At 35.6% G+C, this 21,152-nt stretch overlaps 1 protein-coding gene across 3 annotated transcripts in view; it reads right to left on the bottom strand.

Moving 5' to 3' along the window:
• The window catches only part of LOC108326621 (DNA mismatch repair protein MSH1, mitochondrial), a 49,688-nt gene that overhangs the window by 12,015 nt on the left and 16,521 nt on the right, over positions 1-21,152 (bottom strand). For all 3 annotated transcript variants that reach the window (XM_017560220.2, XM_052875227.1, XM_052875228.1), the window contains 11 exons: positions 20,149-20,234; positions 17,943-18,107; positions 17,340-17,449; positions 17,128-17,233; positions 16,973-17,048; positions 14,883-14,941; positions 9,654-9,721; positions 6,501-6,674; positions 5,613-5,819; positions 5,265-5,521; positions 5,011-5,154 (listed from right to left, as the gene is read on the bottom strand). In XM_017560220.2, the coding sequence (XP_017415709.1) occupies positions 5,011-5,154; positions 5,265-5,521; positions 5,613-5,819; positions 6,501-6,674; positions 9,654-9,721; positions 14,883-14,941; positions 16,973-17,048; positions 17,128-17,233; positions 17,340-17,449; positions 17,943-18,107; positions 20,149-20,234 (1,452 nt within the window). The remainder of the gene's footprint in view (positions 1-5,010; positions 5,155-5,264; positions 5,522-5,612; positions 5,820-6,500; positions 6,675-9,653; positions 9,722-14,882; positions 14,942-16,972; positions 17,049-17,127; positions 17,234-17,339; positions 17,450-17,942; positions 18,108-20,148; positions 20,235-21,152) is intronic.

Below are 21,152 nucleotides of genomic sequence, written 5' to 3'. Positions count from 1 at the left end.
TATTGGTATTAAGTGAAGTTACACAACAAATATATAAGCCATATACCAAGGATTGAGGCAGACCATGTGGGATTTCCCAACACCCACCTTATATAGAAGTCTTCCAAATCAGGAGAACCTACCAGTAGAGGTGATTACTAAGAGGAGTTATAGTCTCTGATACTGTTAGGTTTCTGAATATGAAACCCAACAATGACAAACACTCACACTCACAAACAAGAAAACCAACTGTAAAAGAATGGTATTTTGTATTCAATGTACCAGAGTTCAATGTACAATCAATATACGGGAGCCTAATCCCCCTCCACAGGACAAATGTTCCTGTCTATACAAACTAATGTCAAAAGCTACCCAAAACAAAGTACAGAACTCTATTTATACAATTCCTAACTTCTCGCCTCTCCTAACTGCTAAAACTGTTAGGACATTAACTCTTCCTTCTCCTCTCATAAACTCTCCACTCCCTAATATTACCCACTGCCTGCCGATCAACCTTGTTCTCAAGGTTGAAATCTGGATATTGGTCTTTGATAGTTAGTGCATCTTCCCAAGTCGCTCCATCTCTACCTTCTTCCTGCCATTCAATCAATATCTGTTGCACCATTTCTTCCCCTTGTTGTATCTGCCTTCTGTCCAGAATTCTGATGGGCCAAAATGTTGGCCCCTCTACCTGCAGGTCTGTTGGCAGTTCCTTCTCCACACTCTTCGCGCTCACTGCCTTCTTTAGTTGAGACACATGGAATATAGGATGTATCCTGGATGTGTCAGGTAATTGGAGCTTGAAGGCTACCTCCCCTACTTGTTGTATGACTTGGAATGGCCCAAAATATCTAGCTGACAAGGTTGGATGCAGTCTTGATGGCATAGAAGTCTATTGATGGGGTCTAATCTTTAAATTACCCAATCCTCGACCTTAATATCCACTGGTTTCCTCTTTCTAGTCGCATATTTTTCCATCAAGTCCTGAGCTCGGGTTAAATAGAATCTAAGCTGCCTAAGGGCTTCATCCCGAGTCCGCAACTCCTGTCCTACTGCTTCTACAGTGGTATGAACCTGTTTAGGGAGGGAGGAGCTCTGCCATAAACAGTCTCAAAGGGGGTGCATTTCGCTGCACCTTGATAGCTAGTATTATACCAATACTCAGCCCAAGGAAGTATTGTACTCCAGCTTTTTGGTTGCTCTGAGGAAAAACACCTCAAATAGCCTTCCAAAATCTTGTTTAAAACTTCAGTTTGCCCATTTGATTCAAGGTGATAGGCAGTACTCATCTTCAGTTGTGTCCCTCGCATCTTGAAAAGCTCCTTCCAGAAAACACTCAAAAACAATGGGTCCCTATCACTAAAAATGGAGACTGGCACCCCATGTAGTCGGACTATCTCCCTAACAAACACTTCTACTATGGTGCGTGCTGAATAAGGATGTTTCAAAGGTAAGAAATGACCATATTTGCTCAGGCGATCCACTACCACCAGCACAGCATCATACCCCTGGGACTTAGGCAGTTTGACTATAAAATCCATACTCACTTTTTCCCAAACAACGTGAGGTATGGGTAAAGGTTGTAACAGTCCTTGAGGAGAAGATGCTAAATATTTATGTTGTTGACATACTAAACAACCAGCAACAAAATCAGTGACTGACTTTTTCATCCCCATCCAATACAGTGATTGGGCTACCTTTCGGTAATTCTTGTAAATACCTGAATGCCCCCCATGTATTTGTCATGTGAAAGTCGACTATGAGCTTGGGAATCCAGGCTGAACTAGCCGAAAGCACCAACCTCCCTTTATAATGCAACCTGTCATGCTCTACAGTGAAGGCTGGATGTAAATTAGGATCTTTCTTGATATCTTCTATCACCTTTACCAATGCCTAATCCTCCTCAACTTCCATCAAAACCTCCTGAAAGTCCTGCCAATAAGGCCTTGCCACCACCCTCAATTCCTTCTCATCCTCCCCATTTTCCTCCTTTTTTCGTGACAATGCATCCGCCACTTTGTTAGTTGCTCCTGATTTATGCAGAATTTCAAAGTCATACCCCAATTTTGTTGATTCTGTGTAGTGATCCGTTGTTTCAACAAATATTTGAGGCTTCTTTGATCAGTGTGCACAATAAACCTCTGCCCTAGGACATATGGTCTCCAATGTTGGACAGCCATAACTAAAGCCATAAGCTCCTTTTCATATATCGATTTGTTCAAAGATCCCTCTGACAAAGTCTTGCTAAAGAAAGCAATGGGTCTTTTTCCTTGGGTAAGAATTGCCCCTACCCCTCCACCTGATGCATCGCATTCTATGTGAAAGGGCTGACTAAAATCAGGCAGGATCAACACTGGTGCAATGGTGACAGCTTCCTTCAACCTGGCCATAGCAGCACTAGCTTGTTCTGTCCACGCGAATTGCCCCTTCTTCAAAAACTCAGTCATGGGTTTTTCAATTTTACCATAGTCCCTTACAAAACGCCTGTAGTACCCTGTAAGGCCTAAGAACCCTCTCAAAGCCTTTAGAGTTTTGGGTTCTTCCCACTCCAACACTACTTTTACCTCTTCTTGATCCATTTCTAGTCCCCTCTTTGAAATTAGATGCCCCAAATATCTTATTTGTATTCTTCAAAACTCACATTCTTTTCTATTCGCCACCCAGTTATTCTGCTCAATTTACTCAACACCTGCCCCACATGCTTCAAATGTTCTCCCCATGATTGGCTGTAAACCAAGATGTCATCAAAGAATACTAACACAAACCTCCTCAAATAAGGTTGCAGCAAGTTGTTCATGGCACTTTGAAAGGTTGTTGGTGCGTTGGTGAGACCAAAAGGCATCACCATGAACTCATAATGGCTTTGGTGAGTTCTAAAGGTCGTTTTATGTATATCCCCTTCTCCCATCCGAATCTGGTGGTATCCTGCCTTCAAATCCACCTTAAAAAAACACCTAGCTCCCCTTAACTCATCCAGTAATTCTTCTATAACGGGGATTGGAAACTTGTCGGGTATAGTAGCCCGATTTAACGCCCTATAATCCACACAGAAACGCCAGCTGCCATCTTTTTTCTTGACTAATATAACTGGGCTTGAATACGGGCTGGTGATAGGTCTGATAATACCTGTCTTCAACATTTCCGCCACTTGCTTCTCAATTTCACCTTTCATCACGTGTGGGTACCTATATGGGCGCACATTCACAGGGTCAACCCCTTCCTTAAGGGGTATTTGATGCACCATCCCTCTGTCTGGAGGTAATCCCCTGGGTTCGTGGAAGACCTCTGAATGTATCTCCAGAACCTGCTTCAATTCCTCTTGGTGTCTCCCTGTCAGCCCCTGGCAGTCGGTATCTTCCTCTCTTCTTCCTATCTGCCCTAAATTCCACACCAACATCCATGCCTCCACTTCCTTCATCTTCAGTAAAGCTTCGGGCTCCACCAATCTTCTAGCCAACATGGGATCCCCTTTTATGACCACCTTCTTTCCCCCTTGACTAAACACCATCGTCAACTCTCCCCAATTCAGGGTCACTTCTCCCAGCTTGGCCAACCACTCCACCCCTAGGATTATATCCATTCCCCCTAATTCAAAAACATGAAACCTCTCCTCTATCTCGGTTTCCCCTATGTTGATCATGACCTTCTTACAACAACCCCTGGTCTTTTTCCTCTGCCCATCTCCTAGACTCACCTGGTAAGGTGGTGTGTCCTCAATGGGTAATCCCAGCTCCTCTTCCAGTCCTCTGCCAATGAAATTATGGCTTGCACTCACACTCACAAACAAGAAAACCAACTGTAAGAGAATGGTATTCTGTATTCAATGTAACAGAGTTCAATGTACAATCAATATATGGGAGCCTAATGCCCCTCCACAGGACAAATATTCCTGTCTATACAAACTAATGTCAAAAGCTACCCAAAACAAAGTACAGAACTCTATTTATACAATTCCTAACTTCCCGCCTCTCCTAACTGCTAAAATAGATAGGACATTAACTCTTCCTTCTCCTCTCATAAACTCTCCACTCCCTAACAGATACCATGTCAGATTTCATCTTGAAACCAATTGATATTACATGAAACTGTCCAGATAACACTAATTAAGGCAAGTGATGTAGGACTTCCTAACAATTTACACCCTGAGACTGATAGCACAACTTCCATGCTGTCTTCCCATTCCTAAATATTTGTTTAACTACTGCTCCTATTTAAAAAAACTGCTATTACTTGAAAGCTTTATTATATGACAATAAAATATTAGTTTTTGTTAAGATGTTATTCAGATTAGATATTCAGTCTTTGGTTTTCTATTCTTTAATTCTGATAGAGTGTTAAGAGTGTATGAGAGGAGGAAGAGAAAGTAATAGGATGTTTAGGCGGTTAGGAGGTTAGGAAGTGTGTTTAACTGTTAGTGACCCTGCTAACAGTTAAGGGAACCTTATCAAAAAGGTTGTGGGCTTTTATAAAGGGGTTAGCTTTTGATATTTTCTTGTAAAGACAGGAGGTTGTTCCTGTAGAGGGAGAGTGCTCCCATGAGAGTTGAGTGCTGTTCTTATAATGTTCTTTGAATACAAGAGGAATATACAGTTTTGTTCTTTGTTGTCTTTGCAAGTTCGTGTTGAGTGAGTGTTAGATAGATTCTTGTACTAAAAGAATCTATCAGATTCTCTCCTACATTCCTTGCATAAACTGTTGTAAACACTAAACTTTACGAACTTATTTTGCTGTCCACCTGCATAAATATTGAACAAAATCATATAATGCAATATACAATTTTCATAATATTGTTTCAGGTTTTCCCATGACTTGAATTAAATCACAAAACTATTGTTTGTGAGCCCTGGGAGACAAATGCCCATTAAATATTTTCTAATGAAACTAAATTTAATCAACAAACTTAAGACAGATTCTTGTAGCTTAAACAGATCTAATAAAACCCACTTAAAAAAATTAATGCACCAAAAAGAAAAATACCATTGCATTTTATCCAAAAAAGTACAGCAGATGCAACTGCAAATGTTTACAAACCTTGCATGAGCGAATAAAGCTTTGGTAATAACAAGTAGTGTGGATGAAAAGACAAGAATGTTTATACTGTAATGCAATTCAGTAGCGAGTTCCCTTAAAATTTCCAAAACTCGTTCTGTTGCCTTGGCATTTGCTTCATGGTACCTTCAACAAATAAACTTATCAACATATATGATTTAGCAAAAAGAACTACAGTAGTTTGACAAAATAAAGTAATAATAATAATAAGATACAATTACTCATAAAAAAGGTACCTTGTTAATGCAGCCTCAACCTTCGGTGTGGTAAACCATTCCTCCCCAACCCTTTTACCTTTAGAATCTAAAGCATGCCTAAGCTGTTTAATTTGTTCCTCCCCAGGGCTACCAGACCACAAATTTGGTGTAAAGCGTTTGCCTCTGAACCAAACTGCCTCATGCTCACGAGCATAACAAATTTCCCCCCTAGGACCTCCAAGTGGGGCTATAGTAGCCTTTACTCTAGAAACAACAGGAACAAAATCTTCAGTGACCTGTAACAATGTTGGGACAACATTAATGTTGCATAAACAAGACTCCAAATATGCAAACATGTACAGACAAGATTGAGTTACATAGACCTACTGCTAGGTGCAAGACCTCAGCTGCTTTTTGCACTGCAGTAAACACGTCATCTATGTGGATTCTTTTTATTCGACCTTTCCATTTAGACTCCATATCTTCAAAAAATTCATGAGGAATAAGAGAGAAATAGTTGACTTTCTGATCATTCCCACCATCCAGAGAGATTATTTCACCAATCTTACTAGATGCAACTTCACATCCAGCAACCTGGAAACAAAATAACATTAGGGTAGTCTAAAATATTAGGGTAGAATTATTTATGGGTAAGAGTAAATCATATATCTATATATATAAGATTGGAAAACTAATTTTGGAATATAATAACACTTTAAATAATAGATCCCTATTATTCAAGGATATTTACAATACACACTTTATCTATAGCCTGTTGACACAATACGGAGTAAGAAAATCTAATTGTTGACACTACCCTCAAGCTTGAGGAGGAGTGTTCAAATGTAATGTTCTTTATTATTATTAATACTTATGTAGGGGAACTCATCTATTAGGTTTTAGGGTTTCCTGACCTTTTGTATTCTACACTAGTGTACTCTATAAATATAGTAGTAAGTTGTATAAGTGGTTTAAGTGAAATAAAACAGTTTTGAACTAATTATAAGCTCTTCAAGTCTAACATATATGGAAATAGGATATGATTTCATTACATCAAATAAAGAAATATCTTGACAAATGTTTCTCATTATTAGTCAATGACATGCATACAACTTACACCATTACAAACAATTCCTTCTATAGAGATAAAAAAATATTTATGGCTCATCCTTTAGTTAATATGTTTTGAGAAGTTGGTTAACCCAATTTCCTACCGGAGAAACAATCCCTCCTTTTTATTTCAATAAAGTGAAGAAATAAACTTTTCACACTCACCAAGGTTTCAAAGTCAATTTCTAACCCAGTTGTCGCCCACGTGGGTGCGATTAAACTTTCCAATATTTCATTGAGCTCAAGGGTTCTATACATCTGCAAAATTTCATCGACCACATTCTTTATTCTACAAAATTCCATATGATTGACCTCTCTCCATTCAAGTAGCTTTACAAGCTGCACAAAAATGCACATGCAGAATGGTTAAAATAAAAAAAGTGTAAGGATCTAAATATGAAAGGTATTGAAAATATAGTACAGTAAATATTGTTACACTTTAAATATTGACTATGTGTAAGAGATGTAAATAAGGATTAGGCCAATAGTCGCAGACCTATCTAAGAATAAAACTTGCGACTAATCTCCTCTTTATTGGCAGAAAATTAAAAACTAAAAGAACACAAGATATCCTAAAATATTGAAAATAATATTCTCTTAACTGTACAAATAAGAATTAATCAGACTATTCTCTTTAATGATATAAATCCGAATGAAACTTCTTAATAAAGGCTCAATAACCAACACATAATATTGGAGCCCAAAATGGAAAAAAGGAAATTTGCATCACATATTTAGATAAGAAAAAATGCCAATTCAAGTCTCTTGCTCAAATAAAAGCAAACAAGTATGAACCATGACATAAAACAGTCATGACATACAACACTTTTGCAAGAACTTGTTTCTATCTAAAGTTCCATCAACAATATAAAGTTCGGACACTCTTCTTCAATAGTGTCTCACTATCCGACACATATATGACACCAACCCACGCATGACATTGGTGCAGCACATATCAGCCACTGTTGAAGTGCCAAATTTAAAAAACGATTTCTAATGTCTGACACAGCTCTGACATGACTCCAACAAAGTGATAATGAGGACAGGCTGTGATTTTTTTATGCTAGAAATCCATAAAACTTATTCTGTAAGTATTAGGTTACTTTATTCGAGTAACCTAAATCTATACTCTACTCTCGCTTCAACAATCGAATAACAGAAAAAAAAAGAAAGTATGTATGTATTATGGATTCAGTAAAGTATCGAAAATACAAGTATACTCTCCCCCAAGGAAGCCTACCTTCCTCCACTGGCAAATATGTCTAGTCTTTACCCAAAAGAAAATAACCTCCTTGATTAGAGTTACAGGAAGACTATTTAGTGTCTCATTCTCGCGCCCTAACCTTTAGGCTAACCCAACCTACTTCTACTAAATACCATTCGGTACTAGTGTATATATAACGTTCGGTCTTTGATCCCATCCTCCTTTCATTTACCGTTCGGTATTAGTTTATACCACTCAATCTCTACTTCCCTCTTCCCTTCTGGATATCGTTCGGTCTATACTTCCCTTCTCCCTTTTGGTACCATTTGGCATCTACTTCCCTCCTCCCTTCTGGCTACCGTTCGGCTCTACTTCCCTCCTTCCTTCTTGCTACCGTTCGGTCTTACTCTTTTATTCCTAATAGTAAGTTTCTATTATAATTATAGAAATAAGTAGATGCTATATAATCAAGAGTTACGAACATTTTATTTATTCTTGTATGATATCTTCATATATTATGATTTTCTCTAAGGTTGTTAATTCTCCTTAGATGAACCCCGCTAGTGTGTTTTTCAATAATCATGATCAAGACCAAAATGAAATAGATTCTTTTTTACTTTTCAAAGTTTAGATTCATTTTTTTATTAGCCAACAGAATATTTAATTATTATATTTGACTAACTTTTAAATAGATTATTTCGAATATAAAATTTTGATTGTCAATTTAAAAAATTAATAATTATGCTCAATATAAATATATTCATGTTGCTATATCTGAAATTTTAGAGGTTATAATGTGTTGTATTCATTACCTATGTTCATGTCCAAGCTTTTTAGAATTTGGATGACTTCTCTTTCACATCACTTATCGCATCCCCTTCATCATCCAAACCTCACTAGTGGTCCAACAAGTTCATAATCATAATCCAACTTGTGTAATTTCTATCCAAAACAAGCAGCTAGAGCAAGAACAACTCAAATTGTACTCATCTTTGCTACAAGAGAAAAAGCCTCACCTTAATCAATTACCCCTTTCAACCAATCAGCTTTATACCTGTCTAGTGATCCATCTACCTTAAGTTTCACTGTAAATTCATTAGCACATCCAAGTCCATTTTAAGTGAATTTGTACAATGAATACCTTCAATACAAGGCAATCCAATAAGCTTCTTTATCAATCATTGAAGTGCACAAGCTAGTAACTCTTTGGCCATGGTTATCCATGCTATTAATTGTACTTTTCTTAGTTATTCTCAAATCCAAATTGTGCATCAATGTCAAGTTCTTCAATAATAGCCATATTAGAACTCAAGATATTAAATCTTTCAACTTCTAAACCCCCCAACCATCTTTCAACTTCTTAATGCACACCAAATGCTTAACATGAATCGCAAAGTACTCCATCTTTTTCACTAGCCCTTTGCTTTTCTCCTAATTACACAAAACCACAACACCTAACACAATGTCTACTAGTGTCAAAGTTTCAAGCAACAATTCAGTTACTACTGACATAGCAAGTTCTTAACAAACCTAGTTTCATAATACTAATAGTAGAATGTTCAGCTACATTTTATTTGTAGCAAACAATAATTCCTTTCAAAAGCATAGTTAGAAAATGGCCAAACAAAAACAATTATTTCTCATAAATAAGGAAATCCAGATACAAAAGCCTTTAAAGCCCCAAAACTTTTCCACTAAGACACTTCTTTTCTACTTGCTACATACCCAAAAGTTGAGAACCAAGAAAAGTTGAGAATCAAGAACTATCATGCTTGTTTCATATATATTTAAACATAAAAGTATAATACAACTTACAAATTAAAGCTAACATTAGTTTTTCAGATTGAATAATGAAGCATTAATTAGTGAACAAAAAGAAAAACATTAATAACCCTTTTATTTTCAGGCCAGCACATGTGTTTATGCTAGAGAGCAAGAACTATAAAAACTAATCTTCATAAAAGAAGTACTTGAATATAGAATGAAGAATAATTACTTGCAGGTAATCATTATGTTGAAGGTTGCAATCATAGTACAACTAATATTCATTCTATGTTTGACCAAAAAAAAAAACTGCTTTACAGTATATAGGATACAAGCAATTTAATAATAACCTTTGCTGAAGAAACACAAGTAAATTCTGGAATTGAGCACGTTAAACTACTCATAAGTTTGCATGTTTCTGTGAAACAAAAAAAATGAAATAAGTCCAAATTTAGGTAAAAATTGCCATTATAATAATAGCAATATAAATATGTAAAGTACATAATTGAGAATACTTTGAATTGCAATAAAAAGATTGAAAGTAATAGAGTAGAATAGCAAATCTTTTGTGCAAGTACATTACTCTCTATTGTAATATAACTAAGAGACCTAAAGAGATTATCAAACATTCAAAGATCAAGTACAAGATCCATGGTTAAAGAGACAGGCGTAAAGAATTCAACAAATCCAAGAGGATGCAAAGGGAAGATCAACAAGATTCGAGACTAGAGAGCTAATAAAGCGTTTCTATTTTATTTTATCTTTTAACATCATACACGTCCTTATCTCTAATATTAACAACCCAGCATAAAATCAGTTGTAAACGTTTTCTTTAATCTATTAATCACAGTTTAATTTTGTTTACACCAGATTTTCAAATAATAATTACAATAAATAAATGACAATTTTAAAATCAAAATATATAGTTTCTTAGTTTCAAGTATTTATTTACTCACTTTGTTTAGGTAGAAAGAATATAATATAGAATAAATAGGTAGATAAATAATCACAACACTACATGTGATACAGCCCTACATGCAATGTTACATATGTGATCTATCACTTTTAATTTGTCATTAAAGGTGTGGGAAAGGAAAATCATTTGAAGTGACATTCAATTCGTTTATTCCTGTTATTCTGAAAGTCTTTGACCAATTGCATTTTATCTCTTATTTTATCTTCCTTCTAAGGTATTCGTTCTTTTATAGACGTTTGTTTCATTATTTTCTACTATTTTTTTCCTATTATTTATTTTACTTACTTCTAAGTAAAAGAAATATTGGCACCAATACCAAATTTTTCTAGTTCTAACTTAAAAATTCCAAGGAAGTCTATTTCAAAAGATGTTTAACAAGTTGATTATGATTCTTTATGGGCATATGTCAGTTTATTAGACAAAGGAACAAAAGGAGGAGGAAACAAGAGAAGGTCTTGTAATTTTTGTCAAAAAGATTTTAAAAGTTATTACTCTAGAGTAAAAGCTCATTTATTAAAAATTCATGGATCCGGAATTAGTGTGTGCTCAAACGCCAATGAAGAACATTTGAAGTAAGGAGTGAACTTTAAGTTTAACTAAATCCCATAAAATCAGCTTGTAAAGTGATGTTTGCAGCCACTTATATATTTTAAATTAGTCTTATCTCTAGTCGATATGGGACTTCCAACATACATCCCTCACACCAAGGTATATACATCTCGTATGTGGGACTAGACATCAATGTGTAGTCCGATAGCGGCCCAATTGTGGGTGAAACAATATGTCCAACAAATCTCGCTAGGATAGGCTCTAACAGTGCCTCTGATACCATGTTAAGAAGTGGACTTTAGGCCTAACTCAACCCCATAAAATTGGTTTATAAGGTGAGATTTACACTCACTTATATACTTTAACTAGCTTTATCTCTAGTCGATGTGGAACTTCCAACAATTTGGTTGAATAGAAATCAACTGTTGAATTGGCAAAAAATAAAGTTAAACCTAAGCATGTTCCCTTGCCCACTAAAGATAGACATGAAAATATTTCATTATGAAAGAGGAAGAGGGCATTCAACATAGAGGATAGAGACAATCTCAATGCTCCCATAGCTAGAATGTTCTATTCCTCTGGTTTGCCTTTTAACCTTACAAGAAACCCCTGAGATGTGAATTCATATTTGTTTGTTGAAAATCATATTATCAAAGGTTTTACTCCTCTCACATACAATGCATTGACGACAACCCTATTACAACAAGAGAAAACACACGTTTAGAGGATACTTAAACAAATTAAATCAACTTGGAAAAAAAGGAGTTAGCATAGAAACGGGTGGACTATCCAGTGGGGCCTTGTATGGGATGGTCTAAGCATGTGGAGAAACGGGTGCAGGAGGATTGTGATCAAGACTGGGAATGACAGAGACAGTGGAGCTATTTCACTCATCCACTAGAATGGGAAGGACCTGCTGGAGGATAGAAACATCCTGAACAGATGGAGAGAAGTAAGGAGTCTGTTCAAAGAATGTGACATTGGCAGACATGTAATACTTCTTAGTTTCAGGAGAGTAACACGTATATCTTTTTTGGAGTCGAGAATAGCCTAAGAAGACATATTTAAGAGCGCGAAAGGAGAGTTTGTCTAGTCCTAGAGACATGTTATGAACAAAACATACACAGCCAAACACTTGGGGAAATGTGTGAAAGAGAGAATCATTAGGAAACAAAATGGAGAAAGGCACTTTATTATCAAGAGAGGAGGAGGGCATCCTATTAATAAGATAACATGCAGTTAAGATGGCATCCCTCCAGTGATGGACAGGAATATGGGCACCAAGCAAAAGGGTACGGGCAGGTTCAACTAAGTGTCTATTTTTTCGTTCTGCCATACCATTTTGTTGCGGTGTATGAGGACAAGTAGACTGATGTAAGATACCATGGGAACTCAAGATGGCAGAAAAGGAGGATGAGAAATACTCTTTGGCATTATGACGTCTTAATATTTTGATTACTTGACCACATTCATTCTTGATTTCATTCATAAAAGATGTAAAGCTGGCTAATAATTCAGAACGATTTTTCATAAAATAAACCTAAGTACATCTTGAATATTCATCAATGATGGTAAAAAAACATCTAAAACCAAAGGAGGAGATACGACTAGGTCCCCATATATCAGAATGGATGATGGAAAAACTAGAATTACATATTGATGAAGACCTTTTAGGAGAGGAAGTTATAATATGTTTTCCAAGTTGACATGACTCAGATTCTAAGGTCTAGAGACCACTAAGTATAGGACACATCTTTTTTAATTTCAACAATGAGGATGGCCATGTCGATCATATAGCACTTTAGGATCAAGAGCAGCAACACACAACTTGGACGAGATCCAAAATGGTATAATCTGCCAGCTTCATATCCTTCTCCAATCTGTCTCCCCGAACCACGCTCCTTTATAACAAAAGATTTGTGATCAAAGTTTATTGAACAATATAACATTTTGGTCAACTGGCTTACGGAAATTAAATTAAAAGGACAATTAGGGACAAAAAGGACAGAGTTGAGATCGATGGAGGGAGAAGAGGAAACATGACCGACTCCTTTGGAGGAAGTTTTAGATCTATTTGCAAGGCTTATGAACTGAGGTTTTTCTCGAAAGGAAATAGATGAGAACAGAGAAGTATTACCAGAAATGTGATCAGAAGCACCTGAGTCAATTACCCATGAATTTTGACCTTCCATGGATTGAGAGATGCAGGTTGTTGATGTACTAGGAGATTGAGATGGTTGTGCCACGTTGTTAGACTTTAACCTTAGATACTCTTGATATTCATCCTCGGTGAACTTAGAAGTGGAGGTTTCAATCTTCGAAATATTGGCAGTTTTGGAAGGGAAATCATGTAAGCAATAGCAATTATCTTGAGTATGACCCATCCTTTTATAGTATGTGAATTAAGGACGTCCCCGACCTCCTCGTCCTTCTCCTCTAGTGCCACGTGCTCCTCTTCCTTGTGTGGCAACCATGACAGATGGTTTCACTAGTTCATGTGCTTCCTGAGTTTAAGGTATCGGGACACGCAAAAGACGAGTGGTCAATGTTTCTATGGATGGGACCTCACTGGTCAGAGGTTGTTCTTTGATATGACCAAAATTTGGATCAACACCATGTAAAATTTGTCTAGTTTCTTCTTGTTATCCTGATAGGACTCCTAACAATTAAACTGAATATCACAGGTATATTATTCAAGTATTATGCAGAAGAAAAGTTATAGACTGAAAGCTCTACAATCACCAGTAAAACCCAGAGTGCTCTCACTCCTAACCAGAGGATGACTCTCCTCCTAACCAACTCACCACCTCCTATTCCGTATCCCCCTTCACACTCTCTATTCTCTCTCCTATAACAGAATTCCCCTTCCCTGGATTCCTGACACGTCATTCCCCTCTCTAACTAACTTCCCTTTCTTTTCCTAACCCCATTTTCTTTCTTCTCACGTAAACGTTCCATATTTTGGGCCTTGCTCCCTCTATAATTATTTCATGTTGATTAACAGGCCCATCCTTGTTAGGAGTCCTATCATATCCTCTAATGAGTCTGTTTCCAGAAACATCCTTAGTTCTTCAACAGCAGATTCGGCTTCAGCCATGAAGGACACCATATCATGGTCTGCCATTTTAAGAGATGCGAGCTTGTTTGTCGTGTCATAAAGACGTTGAATATCGTTGGCATAGATACTTTGAGCTTTCTTCCAAAAGGAGTAACAAGTTTTGAAAGCTCTCAAAGATATAAGAAGTTTGGGTTCTACGGATTGCCATAACAGGGCACACAACTAGAATCTGCTTGTTTCCACTGATAAACTTTTTCAACAGGCACATGCCTTCCATCTCGCTCAAGGTGGTCATAATGCCCTTGGCCAAGAAACCACATTTCAACCGCAGCAGACCATGATAGATGATTTTTTTCCATTTTGCTTCTCGGAAGTAATTGATGGACTTCCGGAGAATGAAAGAGCACTGCCAGACGCCATCTCTGAAGAAAAAAAACGCAACAGCGAGGAACAAGAAAACTCTAAGGGTTTAGACCACTTTCTTCAAGAGAGGCTACAAGACAAACCAGAGCGGGGGGGTCCGCTCTTATACCAACTTGAGAATTAAACTGTAGAATAATTCTAGAGGGCTTAATTGATCCTCTCATAATCTTCTATTTATAAGAATAAATTGGTACAAGAGTACATGATAAATAGGATAACCATAAACACAATATAATCATGATAAATAGGATAACCCTTGACACAATATAATCATGATAAATAGGGTAAATATCCTAACAAAAATATTTTGTTCAGTTACAAGATGGTATTGCAGTCATTACCAATGTAGTACAATAAGATACTAGAGATTTTCGTAATCATTCCTCTAGGAGAGTAGAGCTTTCTATATACAGTGTTTTATATAACTAGAGAGAGAGATAGAGACACAAACGCGCACGCGCGCACACATACACATATATATTATGTGCTTATGTACGACTTCCAATTCGGTTAAGATCTTTTTTCTCCTCTCATATATCCAAATCCTTTTCTAGTTAAACTATTAAAAATTACCCTGAATTTTGGATGCAATCTCATAAGAAGGAGGATTCAAGAGAAGATTCCTTATATACCTGCGAAGCAAACATAAATTAATCATCTAATATGGATTCTAGAATTAATTGCCAGGACACTACTTTGAGCTAAAGTTAATTATTAAAACTAAAACAAAAGGGGGAAAATAGGAAAAATAAACAATTCATATTGAAAATTTTAGTCTAGTTAAGTCAATGAATTACACAATTAAATGGTTCAAAACTAGAAAATATAAACAAAATAAACAGTTAACTCAACACAGTCAGACTATATACCCACATCTTACAACAAAGCTATCTTCACCCTTCCATCAATCCCTTGAAACTTTTTTCCTTTTCTAAACTTCTTTCCAGAGTTAAGGGGAACACAGAAACTTTAGGTTGCAATAAAAAAAATAAAACAACCAAACTAAATGGAAAAATAGAACAAGCAAAACAATCAAACCATCTTGCAAATGCAATAAACCAGCGCTTATAACTTTGGACTTCTTTCATAATAAATGTCTTCTTCCCATGTATAGGGAAGTTTAGCTAATGGATTGCCTTATAGCTAACTAGCTTGTTCTTTGGTCATGGGTTTTGGTTTGGTCCCCCATGAGTTCTTTGTTTCTTTTTTTCTAGTTTTTAATGATATTGATAGGATCTAAGGTAAGAGGATAGAAGGCGGAAAAATGAGAGAGCGGTTAGGAAAGGCGGGATGGGAGATCTTATATAAATAGAGTTTTATTCTTTGTTAGAGGGCAGCTAGCCATTTCTTACATTGTGTAACCAGGTCTTGGACCTTGTTGACGGGGATTAGGCTCCCGAATCGTTATTCCTTTTCATTATACAATTACAGTGAATTTACGCATTTCCTTTGTTTTCTCTTGCTTGAATTGCCTTTGTGTGAGTGGGTGTTGTGAGAAAGTTAGGTTTTCTAACACAGAAACCTAACAGATATCTTCATGAACTTATAATAATAATTAAAAAAAATAAAAACCATCTTGCAAATGCAAACAAAATGCATCAACAAGAAAAAAGAAAATTTTAGTGGCTGTCCATAATAAAGAATTAATAACGAAAAAGCATAAAGCTTGTTTTTAACTAAAATATACAGTTATGTAAAATGAAAGGTAATTTTCAGTATGTTTGAGGGACAGCAGACTCAATACCAGCATATCAAAAACAGAATTTTCACTGTTGTGAATCTTTCTGGTTCTTTGGAAACAAGTAACATGCATTCTACTCCACTATTGCAGAATTCAAACTTAGTATGGCCTTTTAAGTTGTTTGCGGCCAAGGAAGTCAAATAAGACTGCTCAAGTGGATTGAACTCCCATTGAAACAGGATGGATAAAATACAATACAGATAGAACATAATTTGATCATGGACGAAAATCAGCTTGTGGTGGTATCTTTAGGAATTCGAAAACAGAAATTATGGGTTGCTTTTCAATAATTTTACAAGCACAGTCAGCCTTGGAATCAGAGCTTATGGGAGGAGCTATACATGCTATCAAGATTACTATGCAAAAAGGGTGGAGAGCTCTTTGATTGAGACTGATTTCTTGCTTACTATGAAATCTTATTATGATAGTTCCTTGGTACCCTGGAAGCTAAGAAATAGATGGCTCAACATTTTAGAGCCCATCAAAAGTAAAATTTCAGATTTTCTCATATTTCCAGATGATGGTTTAGCAGCTTATGGTTTGAGATCTTCTGTTTTTTCTAGGTGGAATAGTGTACCTACTTTTATTGTTTCTGACTTTCATTGAGATAGGTATGGTCTTCCGCACTTTCATTTTTCTTAGTGGGTTGGCTTTGCCTCTCCACTTTTGTATTTCATTTCCAAAAATAATTATTCTAAGAATGTTGCATATGATTGATGTTATAGCATTCTTTCTTTCCTTTGATTTAAAAAAAAAAAAAAAAAAAAAAAAAAAAAAAAAAAAGATAGAACTAGTCTTTTATAAAATGAAAAGGTTAAGTATGTAATAAATAGGAAAAGTTTAAAGGCAAGTGGGTCAAATAATTATCATGGAGTAATTTTAAACATGATACAACAAAAGGAAAAAGGAATCCGTCACTCACAGAACTGGTAATCCGTTGCAACTAAGTGGAAGTAAGACCTTTAACAAAGAAGGTATTCCTTCCGTTTGAATGGCACCTAAAATGCAAGACACTAGTTTAAGAAAAAGAAAATGACATGTGGACAACTAACAATCCATCATTAGTAATATACAAACCAATTTGAGTAGATGTTCCAAGAGTTAAAGGTCGAGCCCTATGTGCCGAGGATACAGTTGCGTTCCGAAAATTAACCTCATCACCAAGGCCATAAAGCTCCTTTACCTATGTTCAAAAGTGAAATAAACATGTAATGTTAAATGACTCATTTGTGTACCATTCATTTTAGAAAAGGAAAATGCAAAAAAGTTTATATAATTTGTTTATATACCTTGATCAAGAGATCAGAGAGAGGGTTGCCATCAAACCATTCAAAATGTCTAGAACTACATTCTCCCCATAGGAGACCCCCCTCACCGAATTCTCCCCATTTGCATGTTCCTATGAAAACAATATTCAAATGCTTAAGAAAGATGAGGAACACAAAAAGTATTTATATCTACTAATTATCTCTCTATTCTATCAAAGTTACTCCGGTCAGGTGGAGAACTCCTATCAATACTTGGGCTAAATGTAATATTGGTAGAGACCTCCAATCAATATCTAAAAATGATCTCTATATACTGTGTTACATAAACACCATTTATAGATAAGAACAATTACGTAACCAGCACCATGATAACATTGGTCACAGTTTTTGCTTTTATTTTTATTTTTATTTTCATATATATCAAATAAATATTATAACAAACAAGGAGAAAATACAACTATGTAAAGGATAGAATCTACCTAAACAAAAGAAAAATATTATAAAAAGGAACATCAAATCTAACATGTGACCTCTGACATGTCCTTCATAGAAAATCACCTTGTAAACCAAAATCCGGCCCAATATTTTCATAAAAAGAACAGCAAAGAATGAGAAAGTACAAACCACAAGAATCCTGCTTTAAAGATGTATGCAAAAATAAGTGATGATATTGACAAGTACGAAGCTTTGTAACAATTGCTTCTTCTGTCAAGCAATCTTCAGAGGAGAATGTTTTCATGGTCTCTAGCACCATGTTAATGCAATAGCCCCTCGCAGAATAAGATATTCCTACAATAAAAAGACATGTTTCAAACTTATCATTTCAATGTTGTTATAGTTATAGAAATAAGGAGCAGATCCTATATTCTCAAGTTTAGAACAAAATTATTTCTTTCTCGTTATATTTACATACACATAAACATATATTTGTTGGATAATTTTGGAAATAAGAACAGCCTATTCCACCGAACAAATCTCTGAGATTGTGAGATTAATATGCTAGTAATAAAAACAAGATAAATGTACAAAATTAAAAACAACAGGAATAATTTTTTAAACCTCCTAAAATATATTTTGACACTCACTCAAGCTAGTGAATAAGTGTTCCCCATTCCAAGGTTGGACATAATTCTCTCGGAGTTACTATTGTTCAGCCCTTTGGTGAGTATGTTTGCAAATTCTACTTCGGTAGAAACATATGGAGTGCAAATCATGCCACGGTCAAGCTTTTCTTTGATAAAATGAATGTCCACTTCAATGTGTTTAGTTCTATCATGTTGTACTAGGTTGTGAATTATGCTAACTGCAGATTCATTTTTCACAATATAACCTCAGATTCATCCCACTTTTTTTTATATAAAATTAATGTTAGGCATCGCTTTGAACTATGACCTCTGAGCTAGAATGACACCCACAATTCAACAATCATTTTCCATTACATGAAACAATTTATTGAAAAAGAAAGAACAAATAAAATCAAACTAAACAAGGGGTGGTGGTGGTGGTGGTGTGTGGGAGAGGGGAACCAAAACTCGTGTCTTTTATCAATCCTCAAATTTGCTAGATTATTTGCACAAGAATTTCCTTCACAAAAGATGTAGATTACTTTGAACTCCATAGCATCACAACTCTTCATGAATTTCCACCATCTCCCTCGAAAATTTGAGGATATAGAAAGGCTCACCAAACCAAAGTAGACTCAATTCCAACCACACCCGCCTATAATCATCAGTCCAAGATTCTTAATAGCCAAAATAACCCACATAATCTCAGCATATAAAGTATTTCGATTATAGGGATATATTTTTGGGATTCCAAGAAGATCCTAGCTATGGCTAATCCCAAAGGTTATTCTTTTCCACCTCATGTTTTATGTTGATGATGTCATTGTTTTCTGCAAAGCTAATAAAAACACTCTGGATCACCTAATGAAATTCCTCCATTTGTATGGAATGGTTTCTCGACAATGGTTGAATGTCAATTTTATAGTACAGATGACTAACCATTTCAATAGGCAGATTAGAAATTTACTTGGCTGCAATATAGGCTAGTTTCCTATATCTTATTTAGGTGTTCGTATCATTTTGGGGGCACCCAAAACTCAATATTTTCAACTCCCAGCTGATAAAATTCATGTGAAACTTGCCTCTTGGAAAAGTAAAGCTCTTAGTATGATGAGTAGAATTCAATTGATCAACCGGGTAACTATTGGTGCTTTTTCTTATAGTTTCAAGAATTATAAATGGCTTCTTAGTCGCAATTGGTTAGTGTTAAGTGGAGTCAATTGTGTAATAATAAATGTGTAAATAATAAATTTGAAGGGGATCTTCATGTTGTGAATACTTAGGTTGAAAATAAGACTTATTTGCTTAGATTGCCTCAGGATTTTTCTTATAGCAATATGCCTTGGTCTTTATTATGAGAGCTAGATTTTTAAAATCTACATATAATAAGATTGTTGTACAAGTCATCCTCTATGATTGTTGGAAATGGTGATTAAAATAATTTCTAGTATGACAAATGGTATTCTAGTAGTAGCTGTATTTCTCTTATGGTTGGTGTTTCTAATGTAGAGAGATTCAAGCTTTTGTCAGAGTATCACATGCCTAGAATGGTAATGGTTGGTCTCATAGTTCAAAGTGATACCTAACAAAAATTTTATAAAATAAAAAAATGAAAAAAACTAGACCTCATAATCTCTTACTAACAATAAAGTTATGTTATACACAATATTTGTCCTGAGTAATAAGTGGTGCAAAAGAAGTTATAATTTTAAAAGAAATGGTAATATTCTAATTAGTACAAATAGGTAAAAGAAAAACATCAATACCTATTACAGGCATTGGTTCGGGAAAGTTGAGATCATGATCAACTGCAGCAAGTCCATATACATATGGATTTCCAGGATGAGCATGCCTAAAAGTTAAACATGAAATCAATAACATGACACAATAAAAATTCAAAACTAATTTGAGATAAAAATATAATGGAAAAACTTGAGAATTAAACTGTAAAATAATTTTAGAGGGCTTGATTGATCCCTCTCACAATCTTCTATTTATAAGAATAAATTGATACAGAAGTACATGATAAATAGGGTAACCCTAGACACGATATAATCATGATAAATAGGGTAATCCTAGACACAGTATAATCATGATAAATATGGTAACCCTTGACACAATATAATCATGATAAATAGGGTAACCCTTGACACAATACAATCATGATAAAATAGGATAAATATCCTAACACTCCCCCACAAGCTGGAGCATACAAATTGTATGTACCAAGCTTGGAACAAATAAACTCAATCCGAGGACCCCTTAATGACTTGGTCAATACATCTGCGAGTTGATCGTTTGACCCAATACATATTTCTTTAGTCAACAACTTTTCACAAACAAAATGACAATCAATTTCTATATGTTTAGTCCTCTCGTGAAACACTGGATTTGATGCAATGTGGAGAGCAGCTTGATTGTCGCAATACATCTTCATACTATGGATGTCACAAAATTTAACCTCTTGAAGGAATTGTTTCACCCATATAAGTTCACATGTTAGTGATGCCATCGTCCTATACTCGGCTTCCGCGGTTGATCGAGCTACTACATTCTGTTTCTTACTTTTCCATGAAATAATGTTTCCTCCCAAAAAAACACAATATCCTGTAGTAGACCGTCTATCAATAGGTGAACCTGCCCAATCTGCATCACAATACCCAGAGAACTGAATGCTTCCTTTATCTTCATATAACAATTCTTGCCCGGGAGTCTTCTTTACATACCTTAGAATGCGAATGAGAGCATTCCAATGGTCAACACATGGAGC

The sequence above is a fragment of the Vigna angularis genome, chromosome 3, assembly GCF_016808095.1.
Source record: "Vigna angularis cultivar LongXiaoDou No.4 chromosome 3, ASM1680809v1, whole genome shotgun sequence".
NCBI lineage: Eukaryota > Viridiplantae > Streptophyta > Magnoliopsida > Fabales > Fabaceae > Vigna > Vigna angularis.
This window is presented reverse-complemented; position numbering and strand designations above follow the sequence as displayed.